Genomic DNA, 24,770 nt, shown 5'->3' with positions numbered 1-24,770 from the left:
CAGCCCTGCCTGCACCATGCCTGCCTGGATGCTGCCATGCTCCCACCTTGATGATGATGGACTGAACCTCTGAACTTGTAAACCAGTCCCAATTAAATGTTGGCCTTATAAGAGATACCTCCTTGGTCATCATGTCTGTGCACAGCAGTAAAATCCTAACTAAGACAGACAGTAAGAGTAGGTCCCTAAGAACACATCTGACAACATCATTTAGATGCCTAGTAAATGGCAGCTGTTTAAAATGGTGTGATTTTTCACACCCTTGTTTCAGTGTATGGGAGGCAGCAGAGCAACCCACAAGAAGCAAGGACTGGAGAACATTCTGGTGCAGCCCACTCTGCCTTTCTGGAGCTGGGGAGACGTGAGTTGATTCAAAACTGAGTGGGTGCTGTGGATCATGGATAGGAAAGAGAAGAGCCAGTGTAGCCAACAGGTCAGTTGAAAGACATTCCAAGATGAGGCATAAAAGATCAGGGAGTCTATCATCTGTCCAAATGGGAAAATGTCCAAATGACCTGAGATGACAGCAGATGCTTGTCCACCATCAGGAGCTAGGATAACCGAGGAGCCACGTGAGGAGACTGTTTGAAGATGTCAGTTTCAGGACTGGGACTCAGCAGATAGAGCAGAGCCTGAGGATACAGATTCTCACCAAGCAATCTAGGTGACTGTGACACACAGCCGATGGTACCCACCAGAGAGAGTCCTCCAAAGACAAACAGCAGCAGCATTTCCACAGGACTCAGCCATGCCAGCACAGGGGACAGACCCTGCCCTGGACGGAAATGAAGTCTCTGTGATGACAAGATGTCTGCACACCCACGTTCACTGCGGCTCCTCACAGTGCCTACTTAAGAAATCAACTCAGGTACGCACAAATGAATGCATAGACAGTATATCGCCTTTTGAAAAGGGAATTTCTGTCATTGAAAAGTAAACGATCAGGAAGAATGTTGAGGAAAGAAATAAGCAAAGCTCAGAACAAACAGTGTGAGACGTCAACACGCAACGCAAAAGTCTAAACTCAGAAGCAGAGAAGAGAAACTTACAGGAGCTTTGGGTGGGAGGGCATTGGAGGTGCTGGCCAGTGGCTATAAAGTTTCACTTAGGTGTGTATGCTAAGCTTGGACCCCACGGTGAACACAGTTAATCATAACACATACATCTTAAAATGGCTGAAACGTTTTACGTACACACAATATAAATCACATTAAGTGGGGGCAGGGATATGGCTTGGTCAGAAAAGTACTCGCTTCACATGTCTGAGGGCCTGACTTTGTACCCATGTTTTAACCCAGAAGCCATGTGTTGTTTTGGTTTTTTTTTAAGGAGGGGAGGCATGGCAGCATTCACCCATAACCTCAGCCTGCTAGGTGAGTGGAGATGAGAGCATCCCAGGACACGTAGTAGATTCCGAGAAACGAGAGACCCTGCCTGAGGACCAGACAGGTGGGCACCTCTACAGGCCACCAGCAGAGGCCGTGCTTTATCCCCACACCCACATGTGCACCACACACACTCGTCCACATGCGTATACACAGCAAAATAAATAGCTCAAGCGACAGATCCCTAACTTGATTCGATCGGTTCACGATCTATGCATGTCCAAACATCCTCAATGTATACAATAGTTTGTGAGCCAAAATTAATATGAGGTTTTTTACAAATATTTTTAAAGATCCAGAAAGCAGAATGAATCCACAGCATTCTTGTCTGGCCTTTGAAGATGGCGAATACAAATCACTCCTGAGAGCAGAGCTTCCCACCTGAACCCACAGCTCCAGCAAGCGTGGAATGTGAGTGGCTGTGCCTTCAGAAAAGGGCAGATCCCAGCAGGGATACTTCTTGAATTCAAGTGTTCCTGTGAGGTCCGCATCTGTCCTTTGGATCAGTCCTGGTTACTAAATGGTGGCATACTGAACACCTACTTGTTATCAATCAGGCTTCGTCCCCATAACACCTCGAAAGGACACACTGCCCTCGTTAAAGGTAAGAGACTGAGGCCGAAGAAATGATTCAGTCGGTAAACTGCTTGTCATGCAGTTATGAGTTCCTTAGTTCCATCTCCAGAACACAGGGATTGTAGCCCCCTTGTACTCCCAGCAATCATGAGACATAAGGCAGAGATAGGAGGATGTCCTTAAACTCTCAGGCTAGCTAGCACAGCCTGTTATGAAAGTCCACGGCCAATAAGAGATTCTGACTCAAACAAAAAGTAGAAGGCACCTAAGGAGCATCTGAGGTTGTCTTCTGGCCTCCACATGCACTCACTTGAGGGTATACTCACCTCCCCACACACAACCTGAAAGTTCAAGGTTCAGTGAAAAAAACTAATGGGCCCATAGTCATGTGATCCACAGGAAACAAATGGCCTGCAGTTAGCAGAGCAGGTAATGCTGTTTATTGTTTGACTCTACTCTGACTGGGCCTCTCTCACAGACCTGCTCACAGCCTGTCAACCTAAGGATGCTGTGTCCTCTACACCCCTGAGCCCTGAACTCACAGCTGCTGTTCCAGGGCTGGTCAATCAATAACCACTTACCAGACGTGGAGTCACAAGGGAGAAGGGTTGTGGGCATGGGCTGGGGGGTGCCATACCTTTTCCCGGAGACACAAAACGCATTTGCTACCTCATCTATCCTAGAAGCTCCTCTTAAAAGTGTTTACAGGGCTGAGACGTAAAGGTTCTGCAAAGCATTTAAGGGAAGCGTGTGCACGCTCTGTTCTTTGCGCTGGGTTTTCTGTGCGAGCGGATCCTCTTCATCTATATACCAAGTTCAAGTTCATACTTTTTCCTTTATCTCACAGGACCCTTGGTCTTCGGTTTTCTCTTTATCCCACCGTGAACAGGGCTTCCTGTCTTTTCTGAATCATCACAAACAGATCCCCCAACCTCTGCAACATGCTGACATTTCTGCTCAGTGTGTGCTCTTCCTTCATGGGTTCATCTCTGGATCAGCAGGGAGAGACCTGCTCATCTCTACACTGCCGTTCATACTCTCACCCTACCATCACAGGTGTCCCCTTTCCCATGCCTGGCCCAGTCTACGTGACAGCAGTCTTCTCACGCCCCATAGCTCGCTCAGTCCATCCCACCTGCATGAGCCCCACTGTGCCCTCACGATTGTGACAGTTGTGCATATGTATACGTCTCTCCTCCATGATTATAACAGTTAGGATATGTATACGTCTTTCCCTTATGATTGTAACAATTGTGGCAGTTACGAATATGTATACATCCTTCTCTCACAATTTTAACAGTTATGGATATGTATACTTCTTTCCCTCACAATCATAACAGTTATGGATATGTATACTTCTTTCTCTCACAATCATAACAGTTAGGATATGTATACTTCTTTCCCTTATGATTGTAACAACGGTAACAATAATGGATATGTATACTTCCTTCCCTCACAACTGTAACAGTTATGGGTATGTTTACTTCTTCCACATCCCTTTTCTGATTAACATGTAAACACCACGTGACAAAGTCATGGTATTTGAAGCCGTCTGCTGGAACAGAGGCTCAGCTGTCAACATGGAGACTATGCCTGTGTGCCTGTGAACCTGTGCGCTAATTCTCAATGTGTGTACAGCCATGCAGACCATTTCACTTTCCAGTGGCATAATTGGTAAGCACTCGGTACTTGTATGACATTCGTGGAACTGAAATCATTTAGAAATTAATGGTGTGAGCCAGGGGTCAGTTGAAGTTCTTCTGTTTCCTGTACAATCTGGCTTCTGCCTAACTATTCCATGTTATGTATCAGTAGATGTGCGACATGGTGGCTGAAACTATGACACCATGAACATGACACCAGCCTACATTACAGTTCCACCCCAACACTCCTAGTCCTGCAACCTTGGGCAAATGGCCAGCCTCCCCTTCTTCGTGTAAAAAAGGGAGAGATGAGGTGCAAACCCTCCAAAGTCCTTAGAGGAACAAGCCCAGGAAGCATGTGCTCATTGACTCATGAATTCTTTCCTCTTCTACTAAGTATCTATCAGCTCAATGGCTAGAAGTAAAGCCTCCATCCTGTGACCACATAATCTTAGCCCATGACAGCAGCTACTAGGCTGCCATTTGCTCTCTATCACAGGGCTCCTTATGTGCAAAACACTGCCCCCATTTCCCAGTCACTGCTGTCTATGTTAGTGTCCATCAAACTAAGTCCATTACTGACAAGCCTTGCTCTGTTTCCTCCTTTTCTTCCTCTTGTAAATGTCTTCCATTAAATACACATGATGTCCTGCCTCAAGGAAATCAGGTAGGAATCTACACAGGAAGACATCTAATGTTGTCTTCTGGCCTCCACATGCATACACAAGGACACACACACACACACGCCACAGAAATATGCACAGTTTCCAAGTTCTATGAGGATGAAAATACACTCTCCAAATTTACAGTACCCACAACTATATAAACAGGCTTCAAACATCTGAACCAAACTCTTTAGGCTCAGATAGAGTCCATACCTCTTAAAGACAATAAGGTCTCATACACAGATGACCGAGCATCTAAGCAGCGCTGGACAGCTCCTTCAAGCACACTAAGAGTATCTACATACAAGTGACAAATAGCCATGCAGTTGGCACACATCCATTTGCTGAGTTCAAAAGGACGTTCAGGTCAGTAGAGACTCCACCATGAAATGAGTTTTTAGACTCATCTTCCTCAGATTTTGATTCTAGAGTCATAAATAAAGGACTGTGTGCCTGTAGTATATAAGACAGACAAGAGCTGTAATCCAGAGATGCATTAATATTCTATAGGGACCAAGAAAAAAAGTACATGAGGCCTGGCTCAGAGGAATCAGCTAAGAAATCACAAGGGAAGCAACATTTGAGCTAAGCCAGAAATAATCATAAAAATCTTGTTTTCTTTAGGCCTGTTCTATTTTGACCTCTCTCACAGAAGCTTTGTAATACCACAGCCACCAAACTTATAACCACCTGCATTTTGATAATTAAAGCAATATAACATTTAAAAACTATATTATTATTATTATTATTATTATTATTATTATTATTATTATTAATTGAGATAGGGTTTCTCTGTGTAGCCTGAGCTGACCCAGATTTGTTTATAGATTAGGTTGGCTTCAGGCTCCCAAGAAACCTGTGTCCATGTCTTAACATTAAAATCAAAGGCTTCAATTTATTTATTTATCCATGTATATTTAAAAACATTTAAAGCAACTACCATTATTTCTCCTTTCTATCCTTAAAAACAATTAAAGCGATTCTCGTTTATTCTTCCCTTCTATGGAGATGAATATAAATTTATCTTTTTATATAAACTGAATTAATATCCTTTCTTATTTAATTTTAATTAAATTATCTCCTTGTACAGTAGGGGGTCCCCAGCACCTCTGAGTCTTAAGCTCTCTGAGGCGGCTTACAAGCCTTTGAGAAGGCCTCAGGCTAGATACCAAGCCTTCCAACCAGCATTTTCTGGGTCAGCTTGGGGGACTAATTGTGTCCTAGCTTACGACATGAACCCCAGAACTATGTACATCAATTTAGCATGTACTTGTCCTAGTGCCCAACCCACGCAGCTTGGGCAAAAACCACGGAGCTCTGCTAAGAAACAAATTCTCCCTACCTCCTCATCTTAAAGGAATGGTGCATGTCTTCCATTTGGGAATCTTAAATTAATTTTTAAAAGTGAGTTCTTTCCCCACATTGGGTGCCATCTGTAGTATTAAAATAATTAAATAAATCCTGGCGGAGGGTTCCTGCTATCCACCTCAATGGTTTACATTCTCAAATGGAAGACATATGCACCGTCTCTATATTTTGATATGCCTAAAACAGCTGAATGGCTGGGCCACTTCCTAACCTCCACGTGGCTAATCCACCTCACTCTGATAACCACTTCCTACATTCTGTGTTCTACCTTGGCTGCCCTGAACCCAGCTGGGCAACCCTGTGGGGCTCTACTCTCCCAGCTCGTACAAGGAGACTATGCCTCCCTGTCCTGCACCTCCTCAGGCATGGAATCTCCTCCCCTTCCTGTCCCTCTCCCTGCTCCTGTCCCTGTCCCTCTCCCTGCTCCTGTCCCTCTCTCTCCCTGACTGCAGAGCAGATTTTCTCTTCTTTTCCTTCCTCCCTGTTCCTAGCCCTGGTATCTTGAAAGTCCCGCCTCCGTCTGCCCTGGCAGCCACTGGCTGTCAGCATCCTTATTTACCAATCAGAACCAACTGGGGGCAAGTTCCCAGAAGCTACTTGCATGAGGACATTCTCCTGCAAACAGTTTTTCCAGACCCAAATTAACATAAGAATAGAAGCAGCATGAGGTCAAACCTACTACAAGAAACAGAGGTAGGAATTAAGAATTTCATGTCAAGGGACCCGATACCACTGGTCACTAGTCAAGGCAGATCAATATGAAAGAAAAGCCACAGCGGCTCAGGGAGTCACTGGGCTGGGTACAGCCTTGCCTACTTTTCTTCCTCTCATCCAGATCATTTTCCCTCTAATCCCACAAGGTGAGTATAACCATATCCCAATATTCCAGGTAGGCAGCAGAATGAGTTACATATACCTGCTTAAGGTTCTGTCGCAGGTAAGAGGATTCAGACCAGGACATACTGGTGATGGGACCAATACAAAACCAACAGGGTTCCAGTTTAGACCTATTGAATAGGCAATGTTTTTACATTAATACCTGTGAATGGCAAGCTATAAGAAAACTAGCATACGCCATTGCAAACTCTTATATTTTACAGATGGACATGCAGACAGTATGCATCAAGTCTTTTAAAATGCAGATTAACACAATAGGAATGCATAGCTCAAAGCTTGTCCCTAAGAAATTATTGAAGTCTTCTGGTTACAGCAGACTAATAAAGCCACATGAATTCTTTTACTAAGAACAATAAAGAACCTACACAGATTGCTTTTAAATCAGCTTGAATGCATTAGCAAGCCAGCAGTGCAGCAAGGAATTATGGGGTCAAATGCACAAGGCAGTGCATACTCTAGGATGTGTTCAGCAGTCAAGCAGTTCTTCCGTGGATACCTGCCAGTTCTGGGATGCATCTGAGGGGCTGAAGATCTGAGCATCGGTTCTGACAGCTTCTTCGATTTAAGAAACACAGACAAAAGTCTCGAGCTGATAGAAGACAAGGGCCCTGAAAACCCACTCTCAGCTGGAACTACACTGGTGTTCATCTAGACTAAAGGGAACTAGGGAAAGATCTTGCACTGGCTTTTCAGCTGTTGTTCACGTGAGGCCGCTGCTGTGTTCTTAGCTATGCATTTAAAAAAGGTACTTTCTCAAGAAACATGATGCCTGCACTCTACAATATTTCTATAATTTTCACAAAGAGTATCTGGTACACAATCAAAATTAGACATCAGGTAAGAAAAAAAATCCATATGAACAATAAAAGACACAGAGGAACAGAGGAGGCAGAGACCCACAGAGACCCTGGATTGCAAGGTTATTTAAAGAAGACATTTAAAATAATTGTACTCAGTGTATTTGACAAGATAAAAGGTAGGATCGGGAATATCAGGAGAAAATTCAAAGTATAAATAGGCCAAATGGCAACTCTAACTCTGAAGAAACAGGGACTGCTGTGGATCCGACGCTGGAAGCCCTGGCAGCTCTTCTGTTACGTCAGCACTCCAGGGATGGGGGATCCTGGTGGGGTCCCACAGGTCATCCTGGGGATGTAGTCATCTTGAAGATAACTATGACTCCTCTTCCTCCATGCCCATCTTCCTTCCCTAACATGTGCTCACTAGCTGGGCCAGTGTCCTTACCAGAGGCCCAAGCCAATAGGAACACATGACTCAGACTCAAGTTCTCTAGAACTGTGAACCAAACTAACCCTCCCCGCCTCAGCAGCCCATTCATGTGTGTCTGTTACAGTAACAGAAATTTGCTAATGCATTAACTAAAACCAGAATGTCCAGGAGGTTTTAAAAATAACTGAGCAAAACTAAAGAGTAAATCAGGAAAGTAGAACAGTCAAAAACGGGGTAGAAGTCCAGAATCAAGTGTGGACAGGAAGAAGATGGCAAAACACGAAGAGAGGGTATGTAAAGGAGGCGCAGGATAGAGAGTGAAGGGTTAATCTGTCTCTGAGGTGGAGGGGAAGAGAAGGAGCCAACGATATGAAGAGACAGCAGTGGACACTTTTACAAAACTTACAAGTGCCTGGATCTGTAAGAAAAGTCAACTTCTCTTGGCCCATGGCTTGTTTTCATGTGGCCTACTAGTTAAGAATGGTATTCACTTTTTAAGTAAATAAAAGAGGAAGAGAGATGGGATAAGACCCACACATTGAAAATACTACCCACTCCTCCCACAGAGGCTTGGTGATACCTGAGCCGCAGAAAGTGCAAACCCTTTTGAGCCACTAAATCTACCCTGTCTGGTCCATGTTCACCAATGAGAACTACAAGGGTTTAAGGGTGTAGCAGGGATGGGGGAGCAGGGTATGTGTCTTCTGCAGCCACCACAAGACACCATGACCCTCAGCCAAGGCTAAGCATTCCTGCAAAGTGCTTTTCATGCCTCTCTCTGTGTCTGGCTCTAAGCAAAAGGCGACTCCATTTCATGTGAAGGACAAGGCCCCTGACTCTAGTCCCTATCCAAAGTCTGAGCTGTTCTCTGCTGCTTCATTATCCTCACCTGGTGTCTCTGTAAACCCACTCTTCATTAAGTACCTCTTACTTACCAGGTCCCTGACAGATGTAGCCGATGCTAAGCATCTCATTCTAAAACTGCTCAAGGATAAGGAGGAAGGCAGACTCTTAAGAAAAAAGGAGGTGGGGAAGGGGGTGGGAGAAACGCCTACAAAACAAGAATTGGAGCAAGGGCTGAATTCTCAGAAGAAACCACAGAAGCAGAAACCTGTGTCTAGACAACCAGCAGCCTAGACTCCAATAAACAGTGAAAACATCTTACAGAAGTAAAGTAAAATAAAGATAGTTTCGGACAAATAGTAGCTGACAGAACTCATCGGCAGACTAGATGGAGGATATTCCCAAAGCACAAAGGGTAGAAGATGGGCCAAGGGAAGAAAGCAACCCAGAAGGTAACACATACAGTGGTGTTTGCTACACAAAACAACTGGCATGCACTTGACATCAACAGGATATAAACAGAGAAGGAGGTTAACATTCTAAAACCCTTGTAAAGCTTCGGAAGAGTTGAGTAGTGTCAAAAGAATAAAGTCAGAGATTAGTGAGAAGAATACAATGTAATTCCACAAAAGAGGGAAAGGTGGGTGGGGGCACATAGAACAGACTGCAACTGTAGGGAGATGGGAGATAGAAACTGAAATATCTTAGTGGATACCCTGAAGCAATGGCTTAGTCCTCTGAGTTAAGGCCGGATGGTTCCCTTGTTTTATTGTTGTTATTGTTTGGTTGCTTTTTATATGTTTGTTTTTTGTTTTTTGTTTTTTTTTTTTTTTTAAGGCCAGTGTGGCTGGAGAGATAAAGGGATGGCTCTGCAGTTAAAAGCACTGGCTGGTCTTCCAGAGGACTTGGATTCGATTCCCAGAACCTATGTGGTGATCACAACTGTCTATAACTCCAGTTCCAAAGATTCCAACGCCCTCTTCTGGCCTCTGCAGGCACCAGACACACAAATGGAGTGCAGATGTGGCCAAAACACCCATAAACATAAAGATGATAATAATAACAGATTAATCAAATAATATATGCTGATTTGAATTCTAAATAGCAGAATACAGCAAAGGTTCTCGTTATCAGACAGGAACATTATAATACATAAGAAGTAAGAATTCTGGTATCATATTAAATAAAAATTAGCAGACAGATATATTTCACAATGCTAAAAGGTTCAGATCACCCAAAGATATAAAATTTAAATTCTATAACAAAGTATCCCTTTAAAAATCATTAGCAATAAAGAGAGAAGGTCCTTGGCCACATGTATTAGAGCAGGAAGGAAAGAGGGAAAGACAACAAAAGAAAATGCATCACAAAGTCAGGAGCAGAACAGAAACTCGCTGATTGTTAAATGCACTAAACCCATCACTCAAAGATCTCCTCAAAACAAGGGCCTGCCACACTTGTCACCAATCCTGATAACCTGAGTTTAATCCCTGGGACCCACACAGTGAAAGGAGAGAACTGGTTCCTGCAATGTGGCATGTGGCACTCAATTTTTTTCTCTCAAGAGAGAGAAAGACAGACAGACAGACAAGACAGAGACACAGAGACAGACAGAGAGATATAGAGAGAGGTGAAATTCATGCATGATGTGTGACAGGTGAAGATGCATACTTGTAGAGACATGTGGTCTATGCAGGGCAGGGCCTGTGGAGATGTGTGGCAGGCAGAAGCTTACACTGAAGGCGAGTGAATGAGGCTGGCATTTCAAAGGGACTGGCCAGCTCAGCTGGATTTCCACATCCATATGGGCTAGAAAATGTAGCTTGACCTCTTTCACAAATGTACATACACCACAAGCACATGCAGAGAAGGATTGAGGGAGGGAGGGAGGGAGGGAGGGAGGGAGGGAGGGAGGGAGACAAAGGGACAGAGACAGATGGGGGTGGGGCAGACAGAGACAAGAGATGGAGACAGTCAGACAGACAGGGAGGAGGACAAGCCAGAGGCAGAGAGACAGCATGGTAGAGAGTGGGAAGAAGACTGTGGAGACGAGAGATGAAGACAGACAGACAGACAGACAGACAGGGAGGAGGACAAGCCAGAGGCAGAGAGACAGCATGGTAGAGAGTGGGAAGAAGACTGTGGGCTGGTGAGAAAGAAGCCTGGGAAGGAGGAAAGGAGAGAGACAGCAGGCTGAATGTCTCTCCTTACCCTGAGTTGCCTTGAGTCTCCTGAAGTCTCTCTAGCTCCAGAAACAAATACCCGATTTCACAGCTAATCGCTACTTCCCAGGAACCCCCTCAAGTACAACTTCCTGAAATCAAAAGGTTCACCTCAGCCACACCCCTGCTCCCAAAGCCCCCTCTCAAGCCTGATCACACTGTGTGCCTGTGCCAGACACAGCACCCGAACCCTGCGCTTCTACCAGAGCTTGTACGGAAGGAGAGGTTCTTCCCATCATCACTGTCTTTCCTTCCAGAAGTTCTAGAAATGCTGACGCTAGGTAGGGAGCCAAGGTGTTGCTAACATCTCTGGCCTGGTCCCTGGTGCTTCACTTTGAGTTGGTGGCCATCTCTTGAAGCTAACTGGAAAAACTTCAGGTGAGCAGCCTATGTGGCTCAGTGAAGGGCCCTGGAACATTTGCACAGGGCTGGCTGGTGATATTGGAGGTTGGCAGCAACTTCAAGATCTGACCCTCTTGGCTCTCCTCAGGGAATAGCCATGCCTCTTGGTTCCTCGGAGCTCACAGGCTTTCCTCAGCACAGACTCTGAACGCACACAGGGCATGCTGGGCCCTGTTCCATCCACTCCTGGCTGGCTCCCAGCCCTAACCTGCTCTTTCTTTTCAGGGAGATGCTCACCGATTCCTCTGCTGCCCAAGAAAGCAGGTACAAGTGGACATCTGGGCTTTTCTTTCTGAGGCCCAGCAATGCAGGCCAACCCTGCATCACTTACCAGCCATGGGGGTCTCTTGTTTTTAATTACGGACATTATTGTTAGAGCACTTTTAGTTTACTGCAGAGTGGAACAGTGTGGAGACACCTGTCATTAATGTCTTGCACTAGTGTGGCACAGTGTGACCAGTGAGCCAGTGTTCATACTTACTGTTAGCAGAGGCCACAGCTGGTGTCTAGGGCTTGCTATCTGTCTAGCATACTGTGTGATTTAGACTAGTGTTGAGTGACACGTGATCATCCCAGTGTCACACAGCATCAGCTCTCTGCCCTGTAGCTCTACTCATGCTACTCCTCCTGCTGTCTAAATTCCTGGCAAGCATTCTTCTTTCCTTTCTCCACACATTTGCCTTTTTTAGAATGCTGGGATCAGAGAGTATATAGATGTCTTTTATTTAGCAATGTGTGCCTAACTTTCCTCTATATATTTCCATGATGAAGTAACTCTTTTATTGATGATCAATATTCAGTGAAAGGCTCAGACCACAATTTTCTTGTAACAACAACTTTTGCAGATCATCATAGAGGAGCACTGGTCAGTTCAGAGCCTGGACCAGTGCAGGCTCTGCCCTGGAGTCTCTTCTTCCTCTTCCTCTTCCTCTTCCTCTTCCTCTTCCTCTTCCTCTTCCTCCTCTGAGTCCCCAGCACAGGGAGAATAAGGAGGAAGTGAGTGAGACCTGTGCACAGATGCAGACCAACTCATCCCTGAAGCCTACAGAGAGGTTCTCTGATGTATGTCAACGACTTTTCAGGCAAGTCACTGTCTGGAGGCACAAGGGATAGACACTAACTCACACTGTAGTGTCCCTGAGTCTATCCCCTTTCCTGGGCCTTTATACATCTCATGTCTGTCCCGATGATCTCTGCTGCTCGATGATGTTGATAAAATTGAGAACCAAAGCAGACACACAGACTTCATCCTTCATCCCGGGTCTTGATAGTGGCAGGAGGAGCCACAGATGTGGGTGTTTCTCTCTTGATGACTATGACGTACCAGCAATGGCCAGCAGCCCGAGTCTAACTTCAGAGGTCCTATGGATGCTGCTGCAATCCCCCTGCAGGCAAGCACTGTCCAGAAGTTGTTTTTTATTTATCATTTTATCGGTTTTCCTGACCCATGCTCAGGGTGGGAAGTCTTACAGAGGGACTCATTCAAGCAGAGGCTCAGGTGAAACACTGGAGGTGCTGTGGCCTTTGAAGGACCTGAGAGTGTAGGTCATAAAAAAATGAAGGACAGGGCAAGGTTGACACAAAGTCTACACTATATAGCCTAGGCTAGTCTCAAACTCATGGCATTCCTGCTTCAGCCTCCTGAGTAGGTAAAATTACAGACTTTTAAACACTAAGCCAGACTTCTTTTGAGTTTGTTTGTTTGTTTGTCTGTTTTTGAGACAATGCTTTTCAGTGTGTCCAAGGCTGGCCTTGAACTCACTATCCTGCCTTGGGCCTCTACCACCATACCAGCTGCAGCATGCATCTTTACCAGCAGAAAGCTGACTTAGTGTGGTTCCCAGGCAGCAGTGATTTAAAGTGACAGAAGCTAACAAGGTTCTAGAAACTAAAACATTGTCTTCCTGGCCACCCAACCCTCTAGTGGGGTAGCAGGAGAAAACACAGTCTGAAAAGAGTGGCAGGTCACCTTCCTTCCCTTCCTCCAATGTCTTCACAGTTTTCTCATTTCATACAGAGTAAAGCATTTAGGGTCCTTGGAAGATGATGAGAACCTGCCGCCATCAGCACACCTCACTCTTGGTGAATATTAGCCAGTCACTGGCACCAGCTGGTTGGGTTGTTGTACGTCACTCACCCAAGGAGAAGGTTGACTCCTGGCCAGCACATCAGTACACAGTGACCCACAGACTCCCAGTTTTCCCCCCTCTCCCTTCTGCACTTCCACACTGCAAGAGCAACAAACACCAAAGTTTCCTTAGGAGAGGGGAAGCTTCATCCCTCACGACTCCACTTTTTATCCAGGAAGCACGCCAGGCCAGTGATCTGCCAGGGCTCCAACATGCCCTTTCTAAGCTTCGGCTTGCCCAGGTTGCAGACCTTCTGTCCTCTAACCCACTGCACTAATGTGCTACATATTCACAAACAGCCTCTTACCCAGAGCGGATGATTACCCACAGGCGGGAGGAATGACGCAAATGGAGGCCATCTACATAAGCAAAGCAAGCTGAAACAAAGGGTCGTTTTCTGGCTGAAGCCACCAAAAGGGTGATATCCACAAGCTGGATGCAAGACCACAGGCATTAGCGGTTCTATCCAGCTCTTTTGTGAGCCAGACCTGAGCTGGGTCCAATCGGTTCCCTTCAAGTCTCCCCAACACACACACACACACACACACACACACACACACGCAGCAACAACACTGCTGCCTTGTCTCCTCTTCTTTGGTGGTCTCCACTGGTACACGACCTTCTAGCATAACTGTGAAGACGCAGGGACAGTTAATAAAGCTCCCTATACATTTTTATGACAAATGAGTCAGTATTTTCTTTTTCTTTTTTTTTTGGTTTTTGAGACAGGGTTTCTCTGTATAGCCTTGGCTGTTCTGAAACTCACTCTGTAGACCAGGCTGGCCTCGAACTCAGAAATCCGCCTGCCTCTGCCTCCCAAGTGCTGGGATTAAAGGCGTGCGCCACCACCGCCCGGCTGAGTCAGTATTTTCTTCGTTCTTCCTACATTCTCCCAGAGTAGGAATCTAGACCAGAGAGACTTGCAGTCTTAGATCAGCAACGCTACAGCCTCAGCTAATAGCAAGGCAAGAACAGGTATGGAGTATGAGTCACTAAGCCATTAATCAGACCACTTCATTAATGTAGTTGCCATTGTGGTGGTTTGAATATATTTGGCCTAGGGAGTGGCCTATTAAAAGGTATGGCCTTGTTGGAGTGGGCGTGGCCTTTTTGGAGTAGGTTTAGCCCTGTTGGAAGAAGTGTGTCACTCTGGGGGTGGGCTTGGAGACCCTCCACCTAGCTACTTGGGAACCAGTCTTCTCCTGTTTGCCTTCAGATGAAGATGTGAACTCTCAGCCCTGTCTGCCTGCACCATGCCTGCCTGGATGCTGCCATACTCCCCCCTTGATGATAATGGGCTGAACCTCTGAACCTGTAAGCCAGCCCCAATTAAATATTGTCCTTTATAAGAGTTGCCTTGGTCATGGTGTCTCTTCACAGTAGTAAAACCCTAACTAAGACATTCATAAAGGGACTGTGCTACACTTTCCCCTAGACTAACTCTTGGGGAAAGTAGTGAAATGTACCTCATGGCCTCTCCACCTCTACCTGCCACTGGCCTGGCCCTTGACTCCATTAACTTAAGTTAATGGTAGCTTTTCACAAAAGGGTGCCCTCAGGGACCAGTGGATCTGCCCCTCATTGGGCATCAGATCAACACCACAGCTGTCTCCTCCACACCACCATCCCCAGCTTCTCTCCTCCACATTTCACAAGCCAAGGGGCAAGCACACATTAGCAGCTTCTAGTCGGGTCGATTCACTTCAGCGTGGTGTGCTCCTGTTTTGCCAAATCTATCATTGGGAAGATGAAGGCGGGGCAGAAGGGACCCAAGCAGTATTGTGAGCAGGTGACTGAGGTCATGTGAGAGGCAGAACCCCCATATCTGCTTTCTTTCCAGTGAGCTCAGAAGAGCCTATCCATCTCTGACCTCTAGTGACCTCCTTTCACCCTCTGCTAAACTCTCACCCATGTCACTTCCTCCTATAGCACTGCGGGGCAAAGGGCAAAGGCCTCTTGTTTTAACAGAGAGATTCTGTAAGTGAGAGCAATGCAGAACAGACTTAGTGCCCAGTAGGTCTGAGGTTGGAGCTGGCAGGGGGCTCAGAGTGACATGAACAGAGCTGCAGCTGTGACCACAGGAGGACCAGGGACTCCATCCCCAGCCCCATCTCCTGACCAACCACAATTGGTGTGAAAGGAACAGTCATCAGTCATCCAAAGCTTTGAAAATTGTCCTGCCTGAATCCCTTAATACAGGAACTGCTATGTATGATCATGAGGTGGTCAGACTTCTGGCTCCAAGCTCTTTCCAACAGGAAGCCCACTGATAACAGACACCTTTCCAATCTATGCCACAAACCTGGAAATCAGGGGCTGTCTCTACGGTGCTCAAAACTGAAGGTTTCCCAACCCAGCCCACACAGTGCCTGAGAGCAAACTTTCTGTCCTGTTAGCCCCTAGGTAGGCCATGGAGACAATCTCCCATACATGTTTGCAGCCCTGTCAGACACTTGTGTGAACCCACAGAAACTGAAGAACTGTCTTGTTTAGCTGCAAAATTCCAATGCCACTGCCATAAATAGCACTTGGCCGATTTTATAAACCTATGTGGCTGTATGAGTGTGTGTATGTATATACAAGCATGTATGTGTGTGTATATGTGTATACTCATATATATGTGTATATGTGTGTGTGTATATGTGTGGACATGTATATACGGTGTATATATGCATGCGTGTTAAGGTCTAGCTAAAATATTAAGACCCAGACGGAATGCAAAACCTAGGTAGAATGTTAAGGCCTAGGTAACTGTTACCTGGCTAGCCTGAAGTTTATGCTGTTACTAATATTATAAGGAGATTTTCTCCTGTGCTGCTGTTTCTGCTGTTACTAGGAAACTTTCTCATGCCCAAGTTGATTACATATTCTATTATACTCTGTGCCCTTGCAAACCAATCATGATAGAAGTCAGAAGAACTGTTTTAGTGACCCACAATAGGCATGGAACCAAACCAACCACCCATGTGTATATGAACTATCTTTTAGATTACAATAATATATTTGAATTATATAAGCCAATAGCATAACTTTCTTGCAAGACAGACGCCTCCCAATATGAACCTATGTATAAGATTTTATGGTATTTGCTTTGGTAAGCTAGCCCTGGGATGGACCACAACATAAAAAATACCTACACCAATATAAGAAACTACTTGGAATAAGACTTCCATTTTGAGTAGGTGGTCAAGTCAAGTTTAAATTCCCAAGGCCTCCCTAGGAACTGACATTCTACTTGGCAGAAAGAAAGACAAAGCAAGTCTCATCCTGGTTAGCAAGTTAAGACATGAATGTTAGACAAGCCCCATCTGGTAGACAAGTTAGGATATGAATATTAGACAAGCCAAATCCCCTGCCACAGCTGAATACCCCAACCAATGGGGGCAGGATAAATGTACAACAAAGACATGTTCCTAAGGAAAATTCCCCTGTCCCTAAATCCTAATTGGTGGAATCATGTTCATTTGTACATTTGTGTACTTAGCACAGATGTTTATGGATTTTAGGCTTACAAACCCTGTAGGATCTTAAGTTAATGTCATGGTTCAACTCCCAAGCCTGAATTGTGTCCCTGATTGGTCAGTCCTGAGGTATATGCTCAACAAACTATCCCTGTCTGACTGAGATTAGTATTCATGTGATTTGTGATGCAACTCCTGGGCCCCAACATGTGTATGTGTGTACATGTGTGTATGGTGTATGCATGGTGCATGTGTGTGTGTGTGTGTGTGTGTGTTTGTGAACATACATAGCTGTGCATGGTATACAGAAGCCAGAGGAAGACATTTGGCTCTTCTTCTATCAGCCTTCACCTTATTCTCTGAGACAGGGTCTCTCACTGAAACTAAAGTTCAGTCCCAGTTAGGCTGGATGGCTAACTGGAGCTTCCAGAATTCACTTGTCTCTACACTCCTAGCAATGGGGCTATGGGAATGCAAAGTTAAGATCTGTGTGCTAGTCACTGAATCCAGGTACTCTTGTTCTCATGAGCACTTTCTTTCTTTCTTTCTTTCTTTCTTTCTTTCTTTCTTTCTTTCTTTTTTTTTTAGTTTGTCGAGACAGGGTTTCTCTGTGTAGCCCTGGCTGTCCTGGAACTCACTCTGTAGACCAGGCTGGCCTCGAACTCAGAAATTCACCTGCCTCTGCCTCCCAAGTGCTGGGATTAAAGGCTTGCGCCACAACCGCCGGGCACGAGCATTTCTATTCACTGAGCTCTCTCACAGCCCCTCGAGGGTTTGATTACTTGTTTATTTTAGTATAAAATTTAACTTCCCATGTGTATATGAAATCTCTTTTAGATTACAATTATATATTTGAATTATATAAGCCAATGGCATAACTTTCTTGAGAGACAGATACCTCCCAATATGCTCTGCAATTCATATCAAAGAATTCCAACATCCTCTCTAGAGGGGATTCTGTCCTCTGGAGATGTAGATGGTCTGTCCAGACTCATTTAATCTTGTAAAACTCACTGAAGGCATTCAGGAATTAGCCCCTGAAATTTTATATTATATTAATAACTGGTCCTGCTTGCACACCCCTGTAATACCAGCACTGAGGAGGCTGAGCCAAGAGGATTACAAGTTTAAAGTCAGATACATAACAAGTTCAAGGCTGACTACACAAAGTGCTGTCTGAGAAATAATGTATCTTAAAACAAACATAGCAGGGACCATTCCGGCTATAGAGTGGGTGTATATCTGTGCTCTCCCCTCCACACTCTGATCTTGGAGGCACTCAGTAGGAAAGCTACCCCTCAACTGGAGAGCAACATGGCTGTTGGGTTTCCCCACGGGAAGCAAAGCAACTGATGCCCTTACTGCTGTGCTGGTCCGAAGGCAGAGTCATGGCGATGCCCTCAGCCAGTGCTCCCTACCCTGGATGGGAGTAGATTCTTCCTGCCATGGCTATCTTTACCCCAAAGGATGTGCCATGCCTCAGCTCAGCCTCCAGATGGCTACCTAGTTGCTCACAGTTAATCCTCCTGACCCTGTGTAATCGGAGACAATGAGGTCCCGGTCCTGAACAAGCTGGAGGCTTATCAAGCAAGCTGTCTTATCTTAATCCGGAATGGAGAAAAATTGCCTTCCTAGCATCATCCAGATAAAAATCTACACTGCTCCTTGCAGTGACTTGGCATCCTTGCTTTTGGAAAGGAGATACTGGCTCCTCACCAGCCCTGGGGGTAGGGGGAACGCTTCCTGCCACAACTGTCTCAGGCACCTGTTCATTGGCTACCTGAACAAGTCCCAATCCCAACATGGTTACAAGATATTTACAAAGCTGAGACTCCACACAACCCCAGCACCTGCATATCAGAATAGCCCAGCAAACAATTACCTCCAAAACCAACACTAGCAAAGAAACAACTCAGTGCAAAATTTCCCCCAGAGAACATAAATGGCCTCAGTTACCATCGGTTATAGCCTGTAGAACAGCCAGCATGGAGCAGATAAAGAAAAGGCCCATCATCAGAACACCCAACGGATACACATCAGCAGTCAAGTGCCAAAGGGAAGGCTCCCTGGTGCAGTGGCCATGCATGGCTGCCTCTTCAGCCTCCCTTCCCTGAGCCAGCAGCTGCACTCCACATGGAGGAAGAGTGAGCCCTTGGTCTCTTCCACACCCGCTCACGGACATGCAGGGCCTCTGGACCTCCAGAGGACAGGAATGGCAGGCAGGATACCCATGGTGCATGCTCCCTCTGTTGTGGCCATGGCTCATGCTGCCTCCCACCCGCTCAGTGACTCTTGTGCTGACCACCCCGCATTTCATTCAGCTTTAAAGACATGACAACAAGGTCCAAGATTTGAGGGATGTACCTGACTCTCTCTCCCCTCCAGTGGTGGTGGGATCTGATCAGCAAAACCAATCTTCCCTGGATCACCCATAAAGGCACTAACCTCATCCACGTTCTCAAAAGCGTTGATGACGTCATACGGCAAACAGGACAGGAGGTCGATCACAAACCATGTCTTCAGGTAGTTCATGCGGATAAGCTTGGGGTCAGAGATCACCTCCCCCGCTGGCCCGACAAAGGTGGTATGGAAATTCAAAACAATGTCCACCAAAAAGATGACGTCCACGATGCTGTCCACCACCAGCCAGGCCACATTATTCTGCCTGGTTTTAAAGGAGACATTGTAAGGGACCAGGATGGCTGTGTAGAAGGTCAGGATCAAGATGATCCAATCCCACGTGGTCTTAAAGACACAGTAGTGTAGGATGATGTGAGGGGGTGTCTTTGGCGCCTCTTGCTTGTACTGGGGAAGGATGTCTGAACCCAGCTGCAGGACCTGTCCAGAAAAACACCACCAAGAGAGACAGAGTTAGGATTTAACAGAAGCGTTTCACCAGCCTGGATCTGCCAATGGCAAATGCTCACAACGCTTTGAACAGATCATTAGCTACAATAACAGATGCTGAAGGAGAACGGGAGAATCTATGTGAACGTGATAAACGGAAGTGCTCATGCCATCGTGAGAGCAGGCTGTTGTCTGGCTGACTGCGAGCTGAGCAGTGTGCTAAGTACTCAGACGCGTTTATTGTCTTGCTTGTTTCTAAGCACGGCCTTACTTACTTGTTTTTCCGCTAGCCAGCTTCATATGTGACGTGTGAGAAGCTGAGCAGGAATTAAGCAAGTTTACTCCATCAATATTTATACATTTATTGTTCTGTGCTAGGAACAATGTGCTATAGGTCCTGGGCAATAAAGAAAGAACGTGGGGATGACTCACTCAGAGCTCGGTCTCAGACACACATTGAGGATGACTCTGTGGTGAGGATCTGAACTGTGATGAAGGCTGATTTGAGCTCTCTTCCTGAGAACGGGGGCAGGGAGTACAAGAGAGTCTACATGCCACCTGTGCTCAGAGCTGTTCTGAGTTCGACATAGAATTTCTCTTCCTGGGAAAAGAACTTCTCATCAGAGCAATTAAGGAAGCACAGGGGCCGAGGCATGGCTACGACAGAGGAGTGCTCCCCGGAGTCAGAAGAGTGCTACCCTAGCTTGGCCCCAAGCCCTGGGTTTGACTCCAGCATTCCCTAAGCCAGGTGTGGTTGTGCTGGTCCCCGTAACCCCAACACTGGAGAATGAGAGAGGGAGACAGAAAAATCACCTTGGCTACACAGTGAATTTGATGCCAATCTGAGACACATGAGACTCTGTACCCCTCCCATCAAAAAGGGGAGCTTGGGCTCAAAGAACAAAACAGATAAAACCAACTAAATCGAAGGCTGAAAGATGGAGTAGGAACAAAGGTTCAGCCGGTGCTCCCTTGACTTGGCTCCTCCAGTGTGCCCAGTCTTTGAATGGATGAGGTAAGTAGCCTAGGAACACCAAGGCACACAGACAATACCACTCTCCACACACAATCCATTTTCTCCAGCCAAAGGTCGGGGCACCATGCAGCTCTCCAAAACAGAAAGCCCTTAGACAATGACTGTGCTGCTAGAGCCATGGGCTACCGAGATTACTGTGCCCTTTACCTACTGGGAGTGGCAAAGGTACTCTTGGAAGCCTGTTTCCCCTTCCCAAAGTTGCAAGGAAACAGCCGTCCTCCCTCCCTGCAGGGGTGAATCATGCAGAGGAGGGAGCTTGAGATTCCACCATACCACAGCAGTATGAGGTCACCCCTAGTACCTACAATCCGGGTAGTAACAATGTCAGAAGAGTCCTGGGTTGGGGGGAGCCTCTCCTGTCACCACACAGTGAGGATCACCCTGCCAGGCACAGAGGCACATACTCCTGATGCCAGATGGTTGAGGCAGGAGGGTCATTGCAAGTTTAAGACTAGACTGGGCTATAGAGTGCATCCCTTGGTGTCACTAGAGACAGAGTGACAACTTGTTCTTTGACCCAAGGTGGACTGAAACTGGGAGATGCCTGCCCTGTCCCCTGCCGTGTGTTACAAGAAAGCACCACCCCCAAACTAAAGCTCTAAGAGAGATCTAGAGTCAGTATTCGAAATGCTCAGGACCAGAAATGCCGTCCATTACACAAAGAACCACAGAAATAGCACACTGAGTGAAGAGTGGTTAATCAGTAGCCGCCAGCACCAGAAATGACACAGACCTCGGACACATCAAACACAAGATTTCTTGGACAAGCTGGAAAGGAGAATGGGAACATGGGATGTCCCGGCACAGAAGGAGCAGACGCAAAGACATGCCAGATAGAAGTTTCAGACCCTAATATAGCAGCCGCTATTAAATAAATAAATAAATAAATAAATACCCAGTGGGTAACCTCATCAGCAGAGCCTCGGGAGCATGGAGGAGCAAGCAACCGGAAGATAAAACAGAACTGGAATCATCCAGCAGCTTCTGCTCTGGAATAGACATGACCACTGCAACTCAGAGAGAAGGGGACAGTGCTACAGGGGACCAAGCCACCAGGAAGACAGGGCGACCCTCATAGGAATGCACTGAAAAGAATTTCAGAGTGCATGAAGCAAAAACATGTGGAAAAGAAGAGGAGAACTCATCCACATCACGTGGCTCTCGACGAAAGATGGAGCTCCAGGCAGAAAATTAGCCTGCAATTTGGAAGATGTAGACCTTGGGCTCCATCCTTACCATGAGGGAGGAGGGAGGGGGAAGAGTGAGTGAGAGGATTCACAAGGACACAGAATTTGATGATACCAAGGAGCAGTGGAATTTTTATACTGATAGAGTTTTCTTCCCATGACAGCAGAGTACACAGTCTCTTCAAAGGTACACAGAGCATTATCGAGAGAGCCTCATGCTTGTCCGTCAGACGGCCGCAAAAACTTAACAGAAAAACTGCATAGCATCTGTCCTACGCCCACACACACACTGGAAAGACAGCAATACCCCCACACTTGAAAACTAAACAACGCATTCTTCAATAATTCATGGGACGAAAAGAGCTTACCAGAAGACAATTTAAAATACACTGAATTCAGTGGGAATGAAACCATCAGGACCTGTGGGGTGCGACTGAGGCAGAACTGAAAGAGAGACGTGCAGAGACAAAACGGGAGTCCTGGTCAATGATCCAACCCCTCACCTTAAGAACTTCTGTCAAGAACAAGCTAGAGCAGAGCAAGTAGAAGAAATGCCAAGCAGCAGAGTCAATCGGAGCTGACACAAAAGGAGGGAGAACAGCTAGTGGTTTTTAAAAGACTAGAATTAACACTGGGACTGGGGAGCTGGCTTGAAGCTCAGTGATCAAGGCCCTGGGTTCAAGCCCCAGCAGCAAAATATAAAGTAAAAGCAGCATAAACTGTCAGAGTGAGTCAGCGTCACCACTGGGATCACCAGAGACCAGAAAAGACATCAAGGGACAGCAATGACAACTGGATACTTAGAAGCTTCAACCAATGGATCCCCAAGAGACACACAGTGTGGCAACTCACAGCCCAAAACCAAGGGACTGTTTTTTCTTACTATTCAACTTCCCAAAGCAGATAAAACCAAGGTTTAAATTCCCAAAGCAGATTTCTTCAGGCCCAGGAGGTTTTAATGAATAACATTTCCAAATTTAAAGACGAAGTCACAGCAATTTTGGACAATTTCTTGCAGAAAACATCAGCAGAAGGGACAGTTCACAATTCTTTCTATGAAATTAGTGCTACCTTGATTCCCAAACCAAAGACAGCATAGAAAACTACAAATATCCCTCATAAATATATGTACAAAAGTTCTTAACAGCTGGCAGCAAACAGCATTTAGCACTACTCAAAAAAATGAATTACTATAGCACCATATTTCAGAAGTATAAGCTAATTCAATATTTGAAAGATCAGTGATTGATAAAATTCAGTACCCATTTGTGATATTTTACAAACTTGTAAATAAGAATATGGGGAAATTTTTTTAAATTTTACAAAGGAACAGAAGAAAAGGAGGGATGGAGAGGAAAACTGGGAAAGGGAGGCAGGGATGGGGGTGGGGGCCCAGGCCCTGTGCCCTATAGCTAACCTTTCACTTTATCATGAAAAACCCAAGTGCTTTCCCACTAAGATAAGAAAAGGCAAGACACTGGTGCTCACACTCTCACCCAGCACTGTCTCACCACATAGTGAAGCAAAATGGGAAAGAACAGGTATCCAGGTTACAGAGGAAGTCACACAACTGCCCCATTCGCAAAGACCAGAGTGGCCCGCACATCTGTAGAGGTTCTCTGAGAATCTACAGAGAAACCTGCAGAATGAACAGGGCAGTTAGCAAGTTCAACAAGACAAGAGAGATGTACAAAAACCACTGCATTCCTTTACCATAGACACGAACACCAAAATGTTATGCTACCATTTATAACTGCTAAAAAACACATAGGTGTAAATATAGAAAAGCGTGTCGCACTCAAATGTTGAAAACAACAACATGTTGATGAAACAGAGCCAAGAAATGTGGAGATGCCCGCCGCTCTCGGGACTTGGAAGACCCAACACACCAAACATATCCATTTCCCCCAAATGGACATCTAAGTTTAGCACAGTTCCTATCAAAATGCTAGCGAGAATCTTTCTAGACACAGATGCTCAAAAAACTCCCTAAAATTATGTGGAAGGAAAAAAAGAGTTAGAATGCCCAAAGCAAGTTTTAATAAGAGTACAGTAGTTGAAACTCGACAAATTATATACATTAAACACACATGGGTTTCTTGGTTTTGTTTATCTCCCCTGGGGCAGGGGGAGCCGTTACTTAAGTACCAATCTCAAATTCAACAAGAGAAAAGCAATCCAGTCAGAAAACAAGTAAAGGGCGTGGCCAGCATGAATTTACGGAGCGCAAATGAGAACATTAGCCATTAGGAAAACACAGAAATTACAGGGAGACATTCCTGCACACCTGTCAAAATATCTGATATGAACAACCATGCTGGGCACAAAATGTTGATGAGAAGGAAATGACCAGACCATCAGTAGGAAGGTAAAGTGAGTGGCCATCCCAGGAGAGTGTGGCAGCTTACAGCACTCAGAAAGTGAAGTCGTGTGGCTAAGCTCTAAGTCCAAAACATGTTCACATGAAGACCTCTGTGAAAGCATTTACAGACACTCTACCCATCATAGAGCAAACACCAGCAGTACTCCAGACAGCCTTCAATGGCTACAGGGGTAAGGGAACCATAACACATCTATACCAGAAAACTCAAATCAGCACCACAAACATGTACATTAGAGATACAGGCATTACCTGCCTGACCCTCGGAGTAGAAAACTCAGGTTTGTGATTTATAGAACATACCTTTAGTGTGCATGTGTGGATGTATGTGTGTTTGCACATGTGTGTGCATGTATGCATGTGTATATGTGTGCATGGTGCATGTGCTTGTACGTGTGTATGTGTGTGCATGTTTATTTTTGAGATAGGATCTCTTTACTGGCCTTGAGCTATCCAATTAGGCCAAGCTAGTGGCCAGCCTGAGGATCTGCAATCTGCC

At 45.7% G+C, this 24,770-nt stretch overlaps 1 protein-coding gene across 2 annotated transcripts in view; it reads right to left on the bottom strand.

Annotated features, from left to right (window-relative positions):
* Kcnh1 (potassium voltage-gated channel subfamily H member 1) overlaps nt 1–24,770 on the bottom strand; it is a 305,856-nt gene that overhangs the window by 202,200 nt on the left and 78,886 nt on the right. The window contains exon 6 of one of the 2 annotated variants that reach the window (XM_076941632.1): nt 19,186–19,659. In XM_076941632.1, the coding sequence (XP_076797747.1) occupies nt 19,186–19,659 (474 nt within the window). The remainder of the gene's footprint in view (nt 1–19,185; nt 19,660–24,770) is intronic. The other variant, XM_034513126.2, reaches the window with a different exon arrangement.

The sequence above is a fragment of the Arvicanthis niloticus genome, chromosome 10 (genome assembly GCF_011762505.2).
Source record: "Arvicanthis niloticus isolate mArvNil1 chromosome 10, mArvNil1.pat.X, whole genome shotgun sequence".
NCBI classification, from domain to species: domain Eukaryota; kingdom Metazoa; phylum Chordata; class Mammalia; order Rodentia; family Muridae; genus Arvicanthis; species Arvicanthis niloticus.
The sequence above is the reverse complement of the archived record's forward strand: the minus strand, read 5'-3'. Positions and strand labels throughout refer to the sequence as shown.